The sequence below is a fragment of the Megalobrama amblycephala genome, linkage group LG7 (genome assembly GCF_018812025.1).
Source record: "Megalobrama amblycephala isolate DHTTF-2021 linkage group LG7, ASM1881202v1, whole genome shotgun sequence".
Classification (NCBI taxonomy): Eukaryota; Metazoa; Chordata; class Actinopteri; order Cypriniformes; family Xenocyprididae; genus Megalobrama; species Megalobrama amblycephala.
This window is the reverse complement of record NC_063050.1, coordinates 19,470,852-19,493,265: the sequence shown is the minus strand read 5'-3', so window position 1 is coordinate 19,493,265 and position 22,414 is coordinate 19,470,852. Positions and strand designations below refer to the sequence as shown.

Below are 22,414 nucleotides of genomic sequence, written 5' to 3'. Positions count from 1 at the left end.
AGTAGTTCTGCTCCGTCAGGGAATTTTCCAGAGAGGCTAATGTGTAAATTAATATTGATCAAACTTGCACGTCTTACATCGTGTCTACACTGGAAACATTGACATTGCACTTCCAGATCTTTCACTAATTGGACCCTAGACTTGGCAACTGTGAGATGAAAATAAAATTTGTTCAATATTTCAATTCAAAAGTTCATAAGATTTGTTTTTTTCCTGTCAAAAACGAAAGATTATATTTAAAATAACTGTTGTTTATTATAATGTAATTTTTTTCATTGTTTTCTTCAACTTTTGCTTTTATTGTTTATAGCAAAGCTCCATTTTTTTTTTTTTTTTTTTCTTTTTCTTTTTTTTTTGCTAAATTAAAGTATATGTCTCATATTTATAATTATCAAAGCTGTTTACACCACAAGTGCCTGTTGTGGGTGTCAGTTGATATATAACAGCTTCATTAATTATAATCAGTCTATATTTTGTCATGTTGCTTCCCTTTAAGACGGTGTAACAATAAATGATAATAGTACATTTACCATCAAACCTTGTTTGCATTATGCTAACATGTGAATATATTCCCTCCCTTCTCTGAGTCTTAAAACAAATGGAGCAAAGCACCATCTCCAAACTATGATCATTATGAACATTAGTAATACTTCTTCATTACTGCAAATTGATATGGCTCTGTCGTACAACGGCTGACTTCTTCTTCTGAAGTTCTACTATAATTTAGCTAAATTTAAAAGTCTCTATTAGTTTCTGTTTTTGCTTCTTTTTCTGTTAACCACAGGCTTGATGACGCACGGAAGTGATATTGAAAGTTTACAAGTTTGAAAGCTCACCACTGATAGCAATTAGCTATTTATTCTGAAGGAGGAGAATCTCATTTCTTCTCCCTTTTGCCTTTTTCAGACGCCGGGAATAAATGACGTTACACCATTTGCATATTCATTCTGGTCAATTTACACATCAGAGGTACATCGAGCTCCTCCGGATTTCATGATTCCACACGCCTAGGGCCAAGGTTTCTGCACATGAAAGAAAAAAATATCAAACAAAATCATTTTTATACATTATATGCATCAGAGTTTTACTGTACATATTAGTAATGAATTGATTAAAACAACAATTAATGTTACAACCACAGTTAATCTGTTTATTTTGACTGACTTTTTGAGGAGGTTCAGCCTCTCTTGGTAAGACGGTGGCTTGTTTTTGAAGTTCTCTGCTATGTTCATTGTTCTTTTGCCATCCCTGGAGCCTGGTGCACATGCCTCCACATTGTTCTACTTTACTGCCTCACCATCTGGCTTCTCCTCACAGACAATCCCTAACGTGATACCTGGCCACCGATCCTCTCATTTTCATGTTCTTTTCACGTTGTCCCCCTCTCCCATGCTTCCTACATTCTCTGAAAGTTTGTATTGAGTTTCATGGTGTTGTGCAGTTCCAGATTCAGAGGACAAAACCCATTTTCACAGAAACAAAGATGGCACATGGTCAGTCGTTGGGAATCACATCTTGGCATTGGGTATTTCCACAGTGTAGAACACAAATTTATTTTTTTTGTTTTTCCTGTTGAAATGCCATATTTCCCAGATGTGCTTTCCAATCTTCAACGTGGAAATGGAAGACAAGGTACAGTGATACCATATGAGACGCGAAATGTGCCTTACAGCCATTGCCTATGCTTCACCAAAGTGTGCCCATCCCTGTGGCTTTCAGTGTGAAACATTCACACACGTGCCACCGCAGAACAAAGTCTCTTTTTAGTTTCCGACCTTAAATTCACACTGGGATTTTGATGCAGTCCTGTTTCACGGCATTCATTTCACTCCTGGAAGGCTAGAAAAAGTCCATGCTGAGTTTTTAGGCCATGTTAATGTTGCCACTGCTTCAGGCATTTGCTTTTATTGGTCTTTTATGTCTCTGACTTGTGTTTTTCTCCTAACCTACTGTTTTTTGATGTTCGGTTATTCTTAATGGTTTTCTAAAGTCCCAGACGCAATTCTCCAAACTCGCGAGCAGGTGTATAAACATAATTATACCAGCCATCTCGACAGAGCTTTTCTAGTGGGAATTGAATAATTGAATAACATGACAAACCACATCTTTTTTAGCTGTGTGCAAGGAAAACATTATAAACATAAACAGCTCTTGTCACGGGGGTGTAAAGAACGGCATGCAAATGCAGGAAACCGTCACACCACTTTTAGCACGTTACACTTAATGGCTCACACCTACATAATTCAACTCTTGTGTCATCTGACATCATAAAAATAATGATACCACTAACATAAACTTTATGAACATGATTGTTTCAGTATGTCATGATATTACTATAAAAATATGAACCACCTCAATCTTCTTAAATTAGAGGCTCATGACAAGACAAGATACTATGAGCTCATTTCCTGCTGCGCTACCTTAACTATAGTGATTCTGTACTTCATTTTCCTTTTTTTATTAATCCATTTAGTGGGCTCATCTTTTAAAATATATGACAGCAGTCATAAGGTGAGCAATTATTCTGCAATAATATAGATATTTTTGCCTTTTCTTTTTTTCTGGTATGTTGTTCCAAGTTATATTTGGTATAGTTATGTTTTGCTGGATTCTATACTCTGTGTGTGTGTGTATATATATATATATATATATATATATATACAGTGTCCTCCACAAATATTGGCACCCTTAGTAAATATGAGCAAAGGCAGCTGTGAAAATAAATCTGCATTGTTTATCTTTTTGATCTTTCATTCAAAAAAATCACAAAATTCTAACCTTTGATTTAAGTAAAACAATTGAAAATGGGTGGAAAAGCTCATTATGAAATAAATGTTTTTCTCTAGTCCATGTTGGCCACAATGATTGGCACCCAATTATTGCAATGTCCTTTTCCCAAGATAACAGCTCTGAGTCTTCTTCTATAATGCCTGATGAGTTTGGAGAACACCTGAGGAGAGATCAGAGACCATTCCTCCATACAGAATCTCTCCAGATCCTTTATATTCCCAGCTCCATGTTGGTGCTTCTTCTCTTCAGTTCACTCCACTCCACTCATTTTCTTTAGTGTTCAGGTCAGGGGACTGGGATGGCCATGGCAGAAGCTTCATTTCGTGCTCAGTGACACATTTTTGTGTTGGTTTTGATGTTTGTTTTGAATCATTGTCCTGATGGAAGATCCAACCACTGCCCATTATTGGATTTCTAGCAGAAGTGGTCAGGTTTTGATTTTTTATCTGTTAGTATTTGATAGAATCCATGATGCCATATATCTGAACAAGATGTCCAGGACCTCCAGCAGAAAAATAGGCTCACAGCATTAAAGATCCAGCAGCATATTTAACCGTGGGCATGGGGTACTTTTTATCCATGTGTGCACCAAACCCATCTGGTGGGTTTGCTGCCAAAAAGCTCTTTTTTTAGTTTCATCTGACCATAGAAGCCGGTTTCTTGAAACCCTCTCGAACAGCTTATGGGGATGTAGGTGCTGTTTGATCATTTTTTTAGGCTTTCTGAGACTCAAGACTCAACTAATTTCTGCAATTCTCCAGCTGTGATCCTTGGAGAGTCTTTGGCCACTCAAACTCTCCTCCTCACCGCACATTAGGACAATTTAGACACACGTCCTCTTCCAGGCAGATTTGTAACATCTTGAGTTGATTGAAACTTCTTAATTATTTCCCTGATGGTGGAAATGGGGATTTTCAATGCGTTAGCTTTTTTCTTATACCCATTTTCTATTTTGTGAAGCTCAACGGTCTTTTGCTGCACATCAGAACTATATTATTTGTTTTTCTCATTGTGATGAATGATTAAGGGGATTTGTCCTTTGTGTTTACACATATTTGTACTCCTGTGGAACAGGAAGTCATGGCTGCACAATTTCATGCTCCTAGTCACCCTGGTGTGTTAAAAAATGTAAATGTGAATGGGAATATACTTCAGAGATATTTTACTCAGAAGAATTTCTAGGGATGCCAATAATTGTAGCAAACATGTATTCATGTATTGGAGAAAAACATTTATTTCATAATGAGCTTTTTCCCCCATTTTCAATGAAAGGTTAGAATTTTGTGAATTTTTTGAATGAAAGATCAAAAAGATAAACAATGCAGATTTTTTTTTTTCACAGCCACCTTTGCTCATATTTACTAAGGGTGCCAATATTTGTGGAGGTCACTGTGTGTGTATAATATATATATATATATATATATATATATATATATATATATTTTTTTTTTTTTCATTCACCATTATGGTAATCAGTGTTTGCTTTAGTTGGGCTCTTAACCCTTTTTTTTTTTTTTTTTGTACGTTAGTTGTTCTCTGGCTGTTTTAACTGTGTTCCTAAAGCACGTTTGTTATGACAAAAAACAAACAAACAAACAAGACAAAATCTGGTCAGATGATGTTGGCTACTTATTGGTGGCCTGATTCATTTTCAAACAACTTTAAATTATAATTTTTCACTTTTGAAATCAACCAGAGTCTAATATCTTATTAAATTATTATATTATATTAGTTATTAATTTCACATTGTTTATTGTAGCCCTAAAATACAACTGCATACAATCCAGCAGTGCTTCGATATTTTGAAAGTAGGCATGTGATGTTATCAAATTTTCATGTTGCGATAATTGCTGAAGCTTTTATCACAGTATACGGTATTATCACGGTATTGAAATAAGATGCAAAAAAGTGGTGTCATACTATAACAGGTTTAAGAACTCTTTTTCTTATAACAAAAATAACTCTGAACATTTAAATACAATAACGCATTCAGCGTGTTTCATTCAGCGCGTCTCCTTCACTTGTTCTGCCATGTGCTTCTCGTGCACGTCGGGCTTGTTTTCATCTGAGTGCACGTCCCTTTGACGAAGCATAAAAAAGTATTTTTAAAATGTATTATAAAAATGTGAATAATTCGTTATAAATAATTATTTCACAGTATTTTGAAGTTACCGCAATGACAATATCATGCATATTCATTATCACGATATATTGTATTACCGAATATCGCACATGTCTATTTGAAAGATTTTATAAAGTCATTATGCAGTAAATATTTTGACAGGATCATAGACATACAAAGACATCAAGAGTCAGTGTATGTATCTTAACAATGGTGACAATCAACAAAATATTCAGATAACAGAGCTCAACGCTAAGGATTTTTTCTGCTGGCATGGTCGGGCCAGTGGTTCAAATTTTTACTTGCCCCGCCAAAATTTTCACTGGCCCCACAACAAAAAATTAATAAAAGTAAAAGACAAGAAAATGGGCTTATAAAATAAGCATAGTTATTGTTTTCATTGTCTTTGTTACATTTAACCTCAATAAATAGGGTTATGACACCAAAAGCTACTAGATTAATTTATATTTTAAATATTGTTAGACAAATAAACAGTAAGTAACAAAATAGTAACAAATAATCAAATTACGAGTAATAGCACAAATAAATACAACAGAACAAACATAAATGAAATAAATGGTGCTTTTCAAGGTTTTCATGTAGGTTTAAACAGGAGATTTCCAGGTACATAAATTGTAATCTAATGTATAACTATATAACTATAGAATAGATTAAACTTCATTAAAGTTAATCAGTCAAGAGCAGTTACAGATGTAAAAACATGTTTTTAATGTTGAAAATATAAAACGTTAAATACTGTTATTTGAAATTATTAAAAAAATGAAAACACTTTAAATGTGAAATTAAACCCGCCAGCAGGTGGCAGCGAATTACTGTTAATGAGCGAGTCATTGAGATTCAACCGATTCATTCAAACAGCTGATTCATTCAGGAAGTGTTGCTCAGAGAGGCAAAACAATTCTGTGGACTTTGGAACTATTTTCGTTGGCGAAATACAGCGAAACAGGCGATTTGGTGTCTTAAATGTAAGTCACTTGATATTAAGATCTTGTTCATTAAACTGTACACTGATTAAAATCAATATCACATTTGTAACTTAATCATGCTAATATTTGGAGAAAAATGGCGCTCTTTGTGTAATATTGGTTAACTATATTAAATTATATAAATATGAAATATATACAGGGGCATTTTTTCCCCTTATCTTGAATTCTGGGGCATTCTAAAGGCATTTTAATAGACTAAATCACGCAGTGATAGCGTACACTAAATATGCACGCGCACGTCTACTACTAGACTATGTCACGTAGTGCATGCGTGTACTCAATGGGTGTGCGTTTGTTTGTTTTTTGTAAAGTGAGGGACATACTCGATAATTTCAGATCGTTAATCAACAATTACGAGATCATAGACAATATACAGCTATGGAAAAAATTAAGAGACCACTTAACATTGATTTCTGAACTTGGAGTGGTCTCTTAATTTTTTCCATAGCTGTATATCGCACACCCTACAGCACTGGCCCAATCGGGCAAGTGACCGTTCCGTCTACTGTCCCGAGCGTCGTTCACACTGGCCCGGGCCATCGGGCAGTCCTTATTGTCGAGCCCTGGATAAACAGATCAACTCTGAATGCCACAATAAAGCTTTTTGGTTATTGTCAACATTTTTGAGATTCATATGCTGTTTCTTGATGTTTTTCAAACATTTCTCAAACATTTAATGACTTTTAAAAAAATCTGAATATCTGATTGGCATAACACTGATGCCATAATATCACAAGACTGTTGTAAATAATGTGAAATTAACAGCTAATATAGTCAGAGATTAGACTCTGGGTGATATAAGTGATTTAGACCACTACATGAATAATAAACATATAGTACAAGCAGCCAGAAAAAAAAGTTCAAAAAGTCAAGGGTCAAAAGCCCAACTAAAGTAAACACTGATCGCCATAATGGTTGATACCAAACTTTATTAGTTTCAATAAAACATTAACATGTAAACCTCTGTTAATTCTCAATGAAAGAAATTTTGTATGACAGAAAGTCAAACTGGATTGTAAAAAATGAAGATGCTGAGATCCAGGGGCGGAGCCTGGCCTAAGCTTGGCCACCCCGCTCACAACTGCTGTTTCTGTCTACTTTTTTTGTTGACAAGTATTGCGTTTATTTAAACGCAGAACCATTTCTTTAAGACCACAAAAAACGGGAAACTTTTCAGTCGCGCACTCCAACCTCGCCTCAGCGCCAGGCGCAAGGCAGACGCGCGCGGAAATGATACAGATGCCGAATGAGCTTCAGCAGAACAACAGTGAACAGCGAACAATAACATTATAGCTTAAGTCAATGTTTCTCAACTGGTGGGTTGCAAGGTCGCGCACTTTTCAATCACGCAAATACGCTGTAGGCTATATATTACTCACTATAAATAAAGCGCAAAAGAAACTACGAGCATGCAACGTTGTAGTTCTGTCATCTATTAAGTCATGAAATAACTATAAAGGCTATTAGAGCTGCGTTAAAACTGTGCATGCATGTATGTAGGTCCATTTGATAGGTATGATAGAACTGTTGCAATTATTTATTTTGACAATATAGAAAGTTAAACATTTAGTGTTTACTTTTTTTGGTTACTTTTTGAAACAGACAAACTCAGAATTGTTGAAGATCATTGAATATACATACAATTCAATGAAGGTTGATTAATCTTTGAACTACTCTATGTAGTTATCTGCATGACTCATCCATGAAGATGCAACAATGGAGAACAAGCTATTGGATTCATGGTTTTGAGAACCAGAACCGACTGAACAAGTTGAAATTTATTTATAGTGTGAGCCCCTTTATTAATATGCCTGCAAATGAGGGGTCAAAAGGTCAAATTCACTATCTCATTTACAATTAAGTAGGCTACAAATTAACTGTATTCAGTTGTGTTGTAGGCACAGTCCAGTACATTATAGTCAGACTCATTTTTATGTTGAAATAATGAAGATTTCTGTGCCACCCCAGACTCGTTGCTGGCCCCTGCCTGGCCACCCCTATGAAAAAATCCTGGCTCCGCCACTGCTGAGATCTTGAGAGATCTGTTTAAAGGGGGGTATCACACACATTTTCTGCCAATCTCATGTTAATCTTGAGTATATATAGAGTAACAATGCATCCTTCATATCTCTGAAAAGTCTTTAGTTTTATCATATTTATAAAAGATAGATCTTTCTGAAAAAAGCCGAGCTCCTGGAGGCATGCCTGCTGTCAGTGCAGTCCTTCGGTGACAGGAGCTGGGTCTTATTTCGGAGGCTGCATCCTACGGAGATCACATTTGAAGGCTGAATACTTCATCAAGGATGTCATATTTAAGAAAAGTAACTATGATAAAATTGGCTGATATTCATTGTGAGGTGTAAAATACTGTAATTTCTTTCTTACGTTGCAATCTAATGCTTATTATTGTTAAATGAGACTGCCTCGTGATGTATGCAGCCTTCAAAGGGTTCAGCCCCTGTATTGGGACACAGCCATTGTTGAAAAATCTCTCGTCTTCCGTATCCCTAACGAAGCGCGTTGACGGGCGTGCTCTTGCTCTTGTTCTGGGTGATGTGTGTGTGCACGCTTATCAGGGAGAAGTGCCTATACAAGGAATTCCGCTCTCTTTTGACGTCACACAGGCCATACTCAGAAAAAAACTCTCCGAAACCCGGTCCGAAACTGTAAGTAGTGTATTTGGCACAGAAATACTCCGTCATACGTCCAACTCATGTTTTGAAACTCTGGCCATGTTTAGAATGAGAATGCAACTCTTTAACAGTGTAAATAAGTCAGAATGCATGAAATAGCATTACACCCCAGCATTTTCCTCTATTTATTTATCACTTCACCTTCCTCTTACATTAATATCATAGAAGACGTGATGGTCTCTTTACTGTGAATAATCCTTGTGCCTTTATTTTGCTGCCACTCCAGAATAAAACAGTAACGGGAAGATTGCATTGTAATTTCACTGAAATCCATTACTGCCCTATTGGTGCGGGGAACCGCTCCTAGGAAGAGGCAAAAAGGAATTGAGCGATGGAAAATGGGAATCCTCCATGGGGCCTCAAATTAGATTGCCTCTGTTTGGAAGCAGTTGGTGGGATGTGCCTCCATCTGTGTTTCTGAGACTGTCACTTTGGTATGGGGTCAGTGATGGTGTTGAAAACACTATTGTCTCTGCACTATTGCTGTGAACAGCAAGCTAACGGAGATGGAGAAGTATTAGAGATTCGGAGAGGATTGTGTTGGCTAACAGCTCGTTTCACGTACTAAATAATTCAGACTTGAGAAGCTGGGCCTATTCACTTGCTTTTTCTGTGGCTATATTTTACATGCAAGTCATTGGGAGAGCATAAATTATTTACTTTGTGTAGGTCCCCACAGAAATGTGAATGTTTTTTTTGTGAGGCTGTCATGTGTGATTTTTTTCAACTTTTACTTGTTCACAAGTAGTTTAAACAAAAGCATATTTAATGGTACATGACATGTTAGAGCTACATTTCACTGAGTCACATTTTCTGGAAAGGAATGAAGAAACAAGCTGCTATAAAAGGATGCAAAAGCATCACAAAAGTATTTTTTTTGTTAAATATTACAATTACTTAAAACTTATACTATAGTTTTGTCTGAAGAACATGCTGAAATTTAAGTTGTGCACTGAAAATCTTCAACTCCAGTTAAACTGAGCTGCAACTGAATCACGAGGGAATGAATTGAACTTGAGAACCCGATTCACAAATGAATTGGATAGGACCAGCTTTCAACTGTCTAAATGAAAAGATCCAACTCAAAATAATAATTCATTCATGAATCAGATTGCTACTTCACATGACTTTTAGTCATGAATTTCAAGCTGTTCCTCACACATAAACTCTTCAAAGAAATATTTTATTATTATTATTATTATTTATTTTGAAGAAGTACAGAAGAACCTTTTGTACAATAAAAAGTTGTCATGGATGTTAAAGGTTCCTCATTTGAACCATAAATGCAAAAAAAAAAAAAAAAAACCTTTATTTTTAGTGTAGCTTTTGTGTGGCTTGTAATACTTAATATAGTACAACATTTGAATGAGAGTTGTCAGTTATTTTGAAAGAATCAGGCCAAGATGTTCTTCAAAAATTCACTTTTTGTGTTCCTCAGAAGAAAGAAGTGACATGAGGGTGAGTAAATGATGACAGAATTTATATTTTTTGGCTGAACTTAAGGCTTAAATATCAAATATATGTTTGTGTGTATTGTTAAACAACATTATATTCCCACACAGAGGCTGAATAAGAGAGAGAAATTGGTGGGCGAGACATGGGCCACAGGCATATTTTACTCAGCTGAAATAGGCAACGCTCAGGAGAAAAAGAGAGGTGGAGGCAAAAATAGAGATGGCAGGAATGGCAAGAGAGAGTTGGTGAGATAAAATGTGGGGTTGGAGGGGAGGGGAGAGCAAGTTTAGGAAAAGGAATTCAAAGTGATATGAGCCCTCCAAAAACTCTGTTAAGCTTTTGGCGAATAAGAAGCTCTAGTACCGGGTACAGGAAGTGGATTTTGTAAAGTTGACAGAAGAACTGTCGGTATCTCTTAAGTACACAAAAAACTAGAAGTGAGTTTTTTGTAATGTTTCTGTATTCACTGGCATAGGTTTTATTTTAGCATTTAGAGACTTTTTTTTTTTTTTTTAAATCTTAGTTTATATATATATATATATATATATATATATATATACACACACACACACACATATTTAGGCAACACTTTATAATAAGGTTTCATTAGTAAACATTAGTTAACTACTTTAGTGAACATAAACTAAGAGTACATAATACTTCTACAGCATTTATTATTCTTAGTTAACATTAATGTCAACATTCGCTAATATATTATCAAAATCAAATGTATTTATTAACATTATTTAATGCACTGTGAACTAAAATGAACAAACAATGAATGGCAATATTTTTATTAACTAACATTAACAAAGATTAATAAATACAGTAACAAATGTATTGCTTATTGTTAGTTCATGTTAGTTAATACATTAGTTAATATTAACAAGTGAGACCATATGGCAAAGTGTTACCATTGTTTATTTTATACAGTATAAAAAAGGACATTTTTATGTGCATTGCAGAAAATTGCAAGTTACTTGTGCCCAATATGTGCCCAATAATGAAGTTTATTTATTTAGTTATTTTAAAATAATAATAATGCATCTTTAAATACAATGTAAAATGATTTTACTTGTTAAAACCAACAGCTTTATATATGCACTGTGGCTGTCAGGTGTTTTTGTTGTTTTTACTGCTCCTCCATGTGACCTGTAAAGTTCAGCCACCTAATATTTCTCAAGTCTGCTTCTCACTAGTTTAGAATGTATTTTCTCAGCAATAACACCTGTTGTTTTGGTTGCAATGATAACCACATAAGGCCCTATCATACACATGGTGCAGCACGACAGTGTTTTTTACTAGCTTCAGCCCGTTGGTGCGTTGCTAGTTAACATTTTCACGTCCAGCGCACGTTGTTTAAATAGCAAATGCACTCGTTCCCATCTGTTTCGCCAATGGGCGTGCTGGTCTGAAAACAAGATGTGTTCAGGAGCATTGTTAGCATCTTGCTATTTTGAGGCAACTCAGACCAGGTAACTTTAGACCAGGTTTTTGTTTGGTCAATGGCGCAGTCCAACAAAAACATGGTCTAAAGTCAATGGTGCACTATTTTTTTGTCATTTTGTTGAGGGTTTCTATATTCCGCCATGTAAATAGCAATCAGTCATGGTGCAAGCATATACCTGGCTTTTAAACGGAAACACTTGAATTTGTTTATTGCATGTTACGCCCAAAACAAACCTATGACTCATTAAGAGAGGTACAACCCTTTTGGACCATGAGCCTGGCGTGCCGACCATTTTTTCTGTCGTTAAACTAGCAAAAGTTGATTTAGACATGCCCTAAGTGCACCTGCGCTATGTCCTTCAGACCATGCGCTTAGATCATTAAATCAGGGCCCATAGAATACAAACACCTCTCATGACATGCCATTGCACATCAATTTATTATGAGAAATAAAATACTTTCATTCTATACATTGGTTATATGTAAATGCGGGTAGAGATCTTATTTCTGTTAGGGACATGCTCCTACCGTCCATACTCATGTCTGCATTGCAAGACTGTAAATATCATTAGCCTTTCTAAACAAATCAGTGTATGCTCTGGATCAGTTGTCACTGTTATGCCCAGGGGTTGGAGGATGATGTTCGTTTTGCTATCTTTAAAACAAGGCAGAATTGCTCAGCATATGCTCAGCAGATTGTGTTTGTCTTAGCGAGCTTTTTCGCTCGTCGCTGAGGATCAGGGAAATATAAATAGCCAGGAAAAAGAACAAAAAACTGTGAAACACTCTCATGAATATAATATGCAGGAATCTGTTCAATCGTTTGAGTTCGGCTGAGGTCCGCAAATTCCAATCTCGTTTCATTTTGCTCGGGAATGTACTCATTTCGGCCAGGTTATGAATGGAGCATGGATATCCGCACGCACTCTCTCTCTCTCACACATACCCAAAAGAAACTAATTGTCTTCTGAATTCCATATTGAGAATGTTGCTTCTGTTTGCAGATCAACTGATTATGGCAGCACTTATGAGAGACTGAATGATAAAGTGGGAGTCAAGACCGTTTTGAGTTACCTCTATGTCTGCCCCACCAACAAAAGAAAGGTAAGATGCCTACAGCCTCTTATTCTCTGTTTTCTTCTCTTTGAGAGACTCCCTGTTCCCTTACTTCAAATAAAGCCAGTCATTTTGAATTATTTCTTTATTTTCTGCTTACCAAAAACCTATATACCAATCTGAACAACCTGGAGCAATTCTTCTTGGAATAATGAACCAAAATCAGACCTGAACAGTTTGTATTATTATATTATATTATATTATATTATATTATATTATATTATATTATATTATATTATATTATATTATATTATATTATATTATATTATATTATTAGTTAATGAATGAAATGATTTTATTTTACAATCAGATTCCAAATATTTTGGCCAGTGTACTTTCAACATTGTTAAAATGTTTCAACCTTAATGCAACTTCATTTTTATCTGAATGATATTAAGGATTATATCCAAATAAAACATCTAAACATTTGCTTATGATATGTAATTAGTGTAATTATATACAACAGCTACGTGTGTGTACACTAAGTTCAGTTAGTAAGTTTTTGTATATTTTTGAATGATGTTCTCATGCTTGACAATGCTGAATTTATTTAATCAAAAACATATAGTAAAAACAGTGATATGAGAAATGCGCACACCAGCCATTTTATTAGTTGCAGCTTTTCAACTGCTTGTTAACCCAAATATCTAATCAGCCAATCACATGGTAGCAACTCACTGCATTTATGCATGTAGACATGGTCTAGTTTAAACTGAGTTTTTTCACCATTTTTTTTGAATGTTTTGCTGCATTATACATGTCTTTGCTGTGATTTTATATCAATTTAATGTATCCTTGCTTATTAACCCCGGTTTCACAGACAAGGCTTAAGGTAGTCCTAGACTAAAATGCATGTTTGAGCTTTTTTAACTGAAAGCAACTTGCACTGACAGATCCTAAAATATGTCAGTGCCATTGTTTTGTGTCAAGATGCACAACAGTAACATTTTTTTTCTTTTCTTTTCTAGTGAACGTTTATAAAAGCTACTTAAATTTAACTAAGGCCTAATCCTGGCTCAGGCTAAGCCCTGTCTGTGAAACCGGGCCTAAAAGTATTAGTTTCTTGAAAGAAAATCTATAGACAGCCCATTAATATCCCAAAATAAACCACAGTATCATACTAGTCCCTTCAAGCACATCCTAAACTTTTGTCCCCGTCTGCCCTCAGACTGTTCATTGGTCCCATTAGTTCAATTTCCCATCAGAACAGATGGATGTTCTCCTTTGAAAAGCTCTAGATATTTGTTTACTTCTTCTTTTGTGAACTGTGAATCTACACGGTGGACACGCACAGTGCACAATGTGCATCATCTAAAGGTATTGTTGTTGTTTAGTGGCTCTATGCACAAACTGGATTAATGCGTCGGCTTATTTCCCTGACTATGTGGGCAAACACAGTCCCATTCCAGAGAAAAGCATTGACTCTGGCAGATCCCATGGCTATTTTCAAATAGGGCTAAGTTTAGGCCTAACCTTTAGCACAACACTTTTCCATTTGAGAGATGGGCATGACATTTCCGCAGCTCTGTCTGAGCTCTTAAATGGGAACTTGCCAAGAATCCAAAATGCTTTGTGTGCAGCTCTTTTAGCACTCTCGATGGAGACGAGATTACATGCTGATGCGAAGATCGCCGACAAATGAGCCTGTTTATATTTCCACCACTCTATTTGTTATAAAACGCAGTTGATCGGCCATGACATGATTAATTTGAGACTCTGTGTCCTTTTCCTGCTGTTTACACTGCCTTACCGGCGCTGGCGCCAATCTCATTCAGCGGCGAGAGGCTACGTGTGGGCCGTTAACTGTGCGCTGCATGTAGATTAGTTTGCAGGATGGTAGCTGTCTGGGTGTCGGCAGATAACAGAGATCCCTCAACCCTATTGATTGTACTTTGCAACTCTCCTCACTCCTTTGTTCAGCTCAGAAACATTTGTTCACAGTTGTCATGTTCTAGTGGCTTGAAAACGTAACTACCCGCTAATGCTCCATCAGTATCTGTTTGACCTCAGATTTGCGGTTTCCTGCTGTACAGCCCAGTCGTGACCCACAGACCCAGTTCACACCGGGTATTAACAGGGAAAGTGCTAAATAGAGGTGTAAATAGGATACGTGTGATGTCATTCTGATGCACCCAGACAACATAATATATGACTAACAGTGATGCTGATGCAGATGCAAGTCAATCTTTTAGCATGACCATAGACCGTTTTGACTAAAAACTGTGAATGACTAATGAAGAAGATTGTAGCTCTACAGTACATTATCTGACTGTGATCCACATATGCATATAAACTATAGAATATTCTGCCTCGCATACTAAAAAAAAGTAGCAAACTTTTGCAATTTTTGAACTTTATAACTTGTTCATTATGGCATATCTAATATCCATATATTATATCAGTAAAGGGTGAAGATCTCCACCCCTTAATTTAATCTCCAGGGTAAAATGGGAATTGCTAGCACAAGCATGTTATGCTTAGCTCTATGAGAACACTGTCAAATAAAATAGTCCAGTACATCTGACCATATACATTCTTAAAATAAAGGCATATGGTTGCATGAAGAACCGGTTTCTCAACCTTTTTGTCTCCAAGATCCCCGATTGTCCACAACAATTTATGTTCTCCCTCATATATCCATATTTTCCAAGACTGTGGGAATCTCGTTGTTGAGGGGGTCAATAAAATGAGAAATGTATTGATTTTTAATTGTTTTATCATGATTATTTTAAATCATTTTAAGTCGTCTTGAGGCCCCTTTGTAAATTTGCTGAGGCCCCCTAAAGGGGGTTGGTTGAAAACCACTGATTTATAGTCAAAAATGTTCTTCGGAACATACTGTAGGTGCTGAATTGGCGAGCACCCATGGAAAAACACAAGATATTCTCCATTAATTTTAACCAAATTTTAAAAAAATCGATTGAGATTCGTAAACCTCTATGAATGATGTAGCTCACAACGGGTCCTGTGGGTCGTAACACACAATTCTACTGTTATATTTAGCATTACAACATAACAACATGTTATGGAAGACAAACACCCACTGGCAGAAACATAAATCAGTGCTTGTGCTTCAGATGATGTTGGTTATGCTTATTAAAAAAAAAGTTCTTTAAGGAACCAAAAATGATTCTTCTATAGCATTGATGTGAAATCCACTTTTGTATCCTTTATATTTAAGAGTGTACAGGAATTTGTTCTTCCTGAGCACTAAGTTAACTTCTAGACGTAATATGTGTAAGTCATTTCTCTTCACAAACGCTGTTACTCAATGGAATATTACGAAAAATGATTAGACCCTAAAATCTATGAATTGCATCTGACAAGCCCAAAGACACCAGGAGACACAAGGGGCCTTTTTCCATCTTCTTATAACGATAATGAACAGTAAAAATCAGGGGCCCAGGCCAACAAAATCCTGGCTGTGTTTCGGCTGGCTGTTTATTGGCGCTTAATGAAAAACAATTTATCTAAATCACCGCCCTGGAGGATTCATAGTTAAAGCTTGTGGAGAGAGGGGTGGGATTTTTGTCAGTGACAAATACACCACTGTTTTTCCAATTCAAATCCAGTTGAGGGAAGAAAACAGCCATTTACATTAAGGGTGGATGGAGGCGAGAGAAAGAGTTACATGATAGAGGTGGGGAGATCTCGAGCTTATGTTTCACAGTTTGCTTGCTAAATATTATCAAGTCTAGATGTCAACTATAAGTGTGCATGCTTAAATGAATGTGCGACTAAATGCTTCAGAGCCTGTTAGGTTCCATGTAACTTATAAAACATTGAAGATTTATGTCATATTTTTCCAAGGAGTAAAAATCCATGATGAAAATGTCTGCAACTGTTTTAGCACTGAAGCCATCCTTACATGACAGTGAACCCATTTAATGAGCAGGCAGATGTACTTACCCTTTAATTATCATGGAGATCAGATGCATCTGCCCAGTCAAACATGAGCATAAAAAGAAACACTTTCCATAATGCAGCATATTCAGTACCAGAAGAGTTTTGCATTTGTGTTTTAATTAAACGGTTTGCCCATCCACAGAGTTGCCTTTGTGCATACAATATAACCAAAACCAATTTAGGAAGCTTGGACACTAAGTCAAGGTCAGTGCTAAAGTGGAACTAGTTAGCTCAGTGCCATTATTATTCCATTTAGACTCGAGGTAATGGTCAACCTTGACTGAGTCTGAGCTTTATTTGGTGTTTTAAAGCCTTATTGGAGGAATAGTTCACCTAAAATTTTAAATTAGAGCAAAAAAGTCATACTGGGGATTTTTATTTTTTTGTATGATAATGTTCCGTTTAATGTAGTTCTTTGAGAAAGTTATCATTCTCGTCATTATGTAATGTGTAGTTTACTTATCTCCAATGTGTCTTTAGCAATTTCCTAAATTATATGAGGGGGCTGTTACACAACACCATTTTCAACTAAAAATGGAAGACTTTTTATGCCTTTTGGGTATTTATTTACACCACAACAGCATTTTAGGGGCCCAAAAACTCAAACTTTGAAGTGCAAGTTTTTGAAAACGATACTGTTATCATCACGTGTAAACTACAAAAACGTGAATTTGTGAAATAGTGACGTCATATGTGTGTGTATTATGTGTGTTTAGTCTAGTCCTATTTTGTGTTTGCAAACATCAATGATGTTTTTTGTGGGCAGAGCCTACCTGGTGGCAGAAAATGACAGTTCTGCAGTACCAGTCTATGGAAGCCATGGAATAAAAGAAAAAAAAAAAAAGTTTACATCTCTCAATTCTTGGAAGGAAAAACAGAATTATGAGATATACTCGTTATTCTGTTTTTTTCCCCCCCTCAGAATTGCACGCTTATATCCCGCAATTCCCCTCAGAATTGTCATATAAACTCACAATTGCGAGTTATAAAGTCCGAAATGGGAGATATAAATGCAAATGCAAGAAAAAAAGTCAGAATTGTGAAATAAAAATGTTATAGGCTATTTTTAAAAGTTATCTATGTAAAATGGTATAGATTTAAATATTATTTCATGCTGTAACTTCTATGTATGTATGCACCCTATGAACTGCATATGTGAACATTATGTAGACTTACTGTTTACATCAAATTCATGCTTTAATAGTAGATTAATCACTGCAGGTTTCATCAGTCCAGTCTGTGACTTGCAACATTAACGTCTCCGTTTAGCTTCAAGGGGTGTCTTCAACGACGGTATACAATAAAAATGAAGACTATATTTTCTATTCTGATTCTGACACCCAAAGGCACAACAAAACATCTCTTATTCTGTTGATTTTGCACATTTTCCTCCACTTATTACCTCTATTTTTCTGCCACCACTATGCACGCACATCTGCAAATGACATGACGTCTGCTCCAAATTGGTCTATAGGTATGTAGTGTGTCTTTACAAAGTGACGTCGCCAACTACTGGCCTGACATGCATAAAACTGCAACGTTGTCGCCTTTACACGAAAAACACAAGGAAAAACCTTTTCCATGTTTAGTACAAAGCTGTCTTGTAAACATACCCTAAGACTATTTAAAGTGTTATCCTTTTTATCCGTGTTTATAAGTGACAAAATCACTTTCCAGAACGTTCTCGTTCACTGTTCCTTGCTGGTGGAACGATCTTCCTGCCTCCATCCGGAATGCGGAATCCCTGGCAATATTCAAAAGACAGCTGAAAACCCATCTCTTTCGTGAGCACTTAACCTCATCTTAAAAAAAAAAAAAAAAAAAAAAAACTTCTTACTCCTATCCTTTCACTTCCTCTAATCCCTCTCTATTGTAGCTTAGGATAATCTGAGCACTGCCTATAACTTGTATTATGAGCACTTCTTGTCTATTTGCCTCGTCATGACGACTCGCTTGTTGTATTCCTCACTTGTAAGTCGCTTTGGATAAAAGCGTCTGCCAAATGAATAAATGTAAATGTAAATGTAAATGTGTTGCTAACCACAACATTGTGACAGACGTATTATTTGGAGATATAGAATGACAACTGATATTTATTTGCATTTTATGTCAGGAGTCTGTTATACAGTTATAAAGATCTCATTGATTACATTGCATCTTACTTTTCAGCCAAGCATTTTCTTACTATTCATATGTCTATGACTATTTCATATGTCAGGCTTTACAGGGTTAACCTCAGTGCTTTTCTCTTTTTTTTTTTTAGATAATGGTGTTGACCGACCCAGAGTTTGAAAGCAGTGTTCTCATCAGCTCAGATGAGGGTGCCAGTTATCAGAAGTACCGCTTGAGCTTCTTCGTCTTAAGTCTGCTTTTCCATCACACGCAAGAGGACTGGGCATTAGCCTACAGCCATGACCAGAAGGTAAGCTTTGCTGATTCTAAGCCCCAAAAAATGAGCCTCCAGTGGTAAATATCACAGTTGACCATATTCACTTTCTTAACGCACTTTCCTGGTCTTATTGAAAATGATTCATCAGTTCTTGTTATATAGGTTCCAAAATAAAGGTTCCATAGGGCATTTTCGCAGCACTGCCATAGAAGAAACATTTTTGGTTCCCCAAAGATTCTTAAATTAAAAGAACTTTTTTTTTTTTTTTTTGCTTAGTGTGAGGAACATTTGAATGATCCAAAGAACCTTTATCATTATAAACAACCTTTTGTGCAATCAAAAGTTTCCATGGATGTTTGCACAGATGCCAGTAAAGAAACTTCATTTTTAAAAGAATTGTTTATCTTCATTAAACTGTCTTCATTTAGACAGTTTTATCAAACTCACATACAGTATGGCTTAATTTTGGTATTTAATCCCATTTTCAAATAAATTCCTGATGCATAACATCAAGTTCGGCAGTACCATTCTTCTCACTGAATTGCAATTGTCCGATGAACAACAGGTAACTGAGCAGTGACGGGTATTTTGTTCTTGTTTAGTCTGCTGGTTTATATTAGACTGAATATTTGTAGGTATGATATTTAGTTGTCAAGGCTGACTAAGTAATGCTGTTTCTGCATTTTGTTACAGTTACATTTTTGCTTTCTGGAATGCTTCTCAAATTAAATTAATAAATTCTGTGGAGTGTTGAAAAGAAATGTAACATTTCATAATCATTTACCAAGGACAAACTCTCCCATGAGAGAGATGAAAGAAAAAAAAAAAGAGATAAAGATAAAAAGAAAGAGATCAAAAAAAGGACAAAGACTTTTGACTTTTAAAGGTCTCTTTTTATTTGGCAGTGAATCATATTCGTAGTCAGCCTGTAAGGAGAACCTAATGAAACTCTGAGAACAGAACAGATATCCAGCAAAGTGAAATTAGCTGAAGCTTAAATACATCTGTAGAGTTTGTCAAGATATTTCTGTCCATACTTTGTATTAGTCCTTTGTTGTATAATTTGTATAGATTTGTGGTGTTTATAGTGTGTGAATGCTGTTGGTGACCGTGATTTTGTCAAGTAAGACATGTTCCTTAATCAACATCTTTGTTAATCCTGGAACAACATTCCAATCAACCAGTCAATCAATCAGATTTGAGGGACAAGTTTACCATTTATGTCAAGTTTAGGCTTACAACCGGGGTTAGGTGCTTCTACAGCAGGGATGGACAACTCCGTTCCTGGAGGGCCAGTGTCCAGCAGAGTTTAGCTCCAACCCTAATCAAACACACCTGAACCAGCTAATCAAGGTCTATAGGATTAGTAGAAAGTTATAGGCAAGTGAGTTTTTATCAGGGATGGAGATAAACTCTGCAGGACACTGGCCCTCCAGGACTGGAGTTGTCCATCCCTGTTCTACAGCAATGTTATTCACCTATCTTTCCCCTCTGATTTTAGGGATAATTTATGGGTAGGATTAGGTTTAGGGGTAGGAAGAAAATTTCAGACTGGAATGTTGTTCCAGGATCAACAAAATATGTTGATCCAGGAACATGTCTTACTTGGCAAAATCATGGTGTCCGAATGGTGTTTGAATTTATATACATTACTGTTCAAAAGTTTGGTGTTGGTAATATATATATATATTTTTTTAAGAAATATATATTTTTATTCTGCAAGGACACATTAAATTGGTCAAAAGTGAAAGTAAAGACATTTATAATATTACTACAGATTTACATTTCAAATAAATGTTGTTCTTTTAAACATTCTATAATGAAATATTCCTGAAAAACAGTATCATGATTTCCAAAAAAAAAAGAAAAAAAAAAAGTAGCACAACTGTTCCCTTTCATGGGAGCTGTCGGCGCTACGTCATATGACGTTATGGGTTCCCATAACGTCATATGACGTAGCGTCTCGTTCCCTTATTCAGGGAACCAGGGTTACACAAGTAACCCGAGACGTTTTCAACATTAATAATAATAAGAAATGTTTCTTGAGCAGCAAATCAGCATATTAGAATGATTTCTGAAGGATCACGTGTCAGACTGGAGTAATTATGCTGAAAATTCAGCTTTGCATCACAGGAATACGTTTTAAAATATTTTCACATATTAAATTCTAATAATATTTCACAATATTACATCAGATAAATACATCCTCGGTGAGCATGAAAGACTTCTTTCAAAAGTATTCAAAAATCTTACTGACCCCAAACTTTTGATCAGTAGTGTACATATTCAAAAAAAGTGTGATTTGAATGTATGGATCCAAAAAGACTGATTATGTAGTCAATGTAGAATCAGCCTCAGGTCCTTTTCACTTCTGTCTCTAAACTTTCATTGGTAAAACATGGAACATCTCACTCACTGGTCTCTGCACTCTCCATAATGATGTTATCCTGAGCCATACTGCAATGTGCTTGGAGACAGTCATGCTTACTCGCTCAAAAAATGACACGCATTAATGCTGTGGCGACATGGCACTAAAGTGTCTCATTTTCTGAATGGACAAGGGTGGCTGACACTGTGTCCAGTCTCATCACGAGCAAAGCAGAATTGTGGATTAGGTCAACACCTGAAGCATTGTCTTATAGAGAGGTGTCAGCCTGGTCAGGTCCACTCCTTGACGATTCATTAAAAACAGATGGTGGTTTAGACTCGGCTTTCTCTCCTTCTTCAGAAGAACTCCAGCTCAGGCCTCTTACATAAAGAAGCCTCTGGGAATCTGGCAAAAGAAATAGCAATTGATCCCTTCTCACCCTCTAAGCCTGGCTAACTGAGGTTTCATTGACCAGCGAAAGTCCACAAAAGCCATTTGATGTCTTTAATGATACAAATAGCTGAGTCTAAATGGCCATTTTATGCAACAGTGAGGAAACAAGCAAGATGATGTTTCCATAAGATTGCTACAGAAGCAACCATGGCCATGACCTTGACGATATATCAAACAAGTCTCACTTCTTGTTGAACAACAATTGGTTTGTTTCTATTAAGGGAAAATTATAGGTTCTATATAAATTATGCACAATCAATAGTATTTGTGACATAATGTCGATTACAGTGAGGCATTTAAAGGTGCCATCGAACGTCTTTTTAAAAGATGTAATATAAGTCTAAGGTGTCCCCTGAATGTGTCTGTGAAGTTTCAGCTCAAAATACCCCATAGATTTTTTTAAATAAATTTTTTTAACTGCCTATTTTGGGTCATCATTAACTATGAGCCGATTCATGCTGCGGCCCCTTTAAATTCTCGCGCTCTCTGCCCCGGAGCTCGTGCTTGCCTTGAACAGCATAAACAAAGTTCACACAGCTAATATAACCCTCAAAATGGATCTTTACAAAGTGTACGTCATGTATGCGGCATGCATACATCGGATTATGTGAGTATTGTATTTATTTGGATGTTTACATTGATTCTGAATGAGTTTGATAGTGCTCC

General features: G+C 36.1%; 1 protein-coding gene across 4 annotated transcripts in view; it reads left to right on the top strand.

The window, feature by feature from the left end:
* The window catches only part of sorcs3 (sortilin related VPS10 domain containing receptor 3), a 287,643-nt gene that overhangs the window by 132,329 nt on the left and 132,900 nt on the right, over positions 1–22,414 (top strand). For 3 of the 4 annotated variants that reach the window (XM_048196352.1, XM_048196354.1, XM_048196355.1), the window contains exons 3-4: positions 12,521–12,620; positions 18,802–18,960. In XM_048196352.1, the coding sequence (XP_048052309.1) occupies positions 12,521–12,620; positions 18,802–18,960 (259 nt within the window). Of the gene's footprint in view, positions 1–5,781; positions 5,899–12,520; positions 12,621–18,801; positions 18,961–22,414 lie in introns of those variants that run through there. The other variant, XM_048196356.1, reaches the window with a different exon arrangement.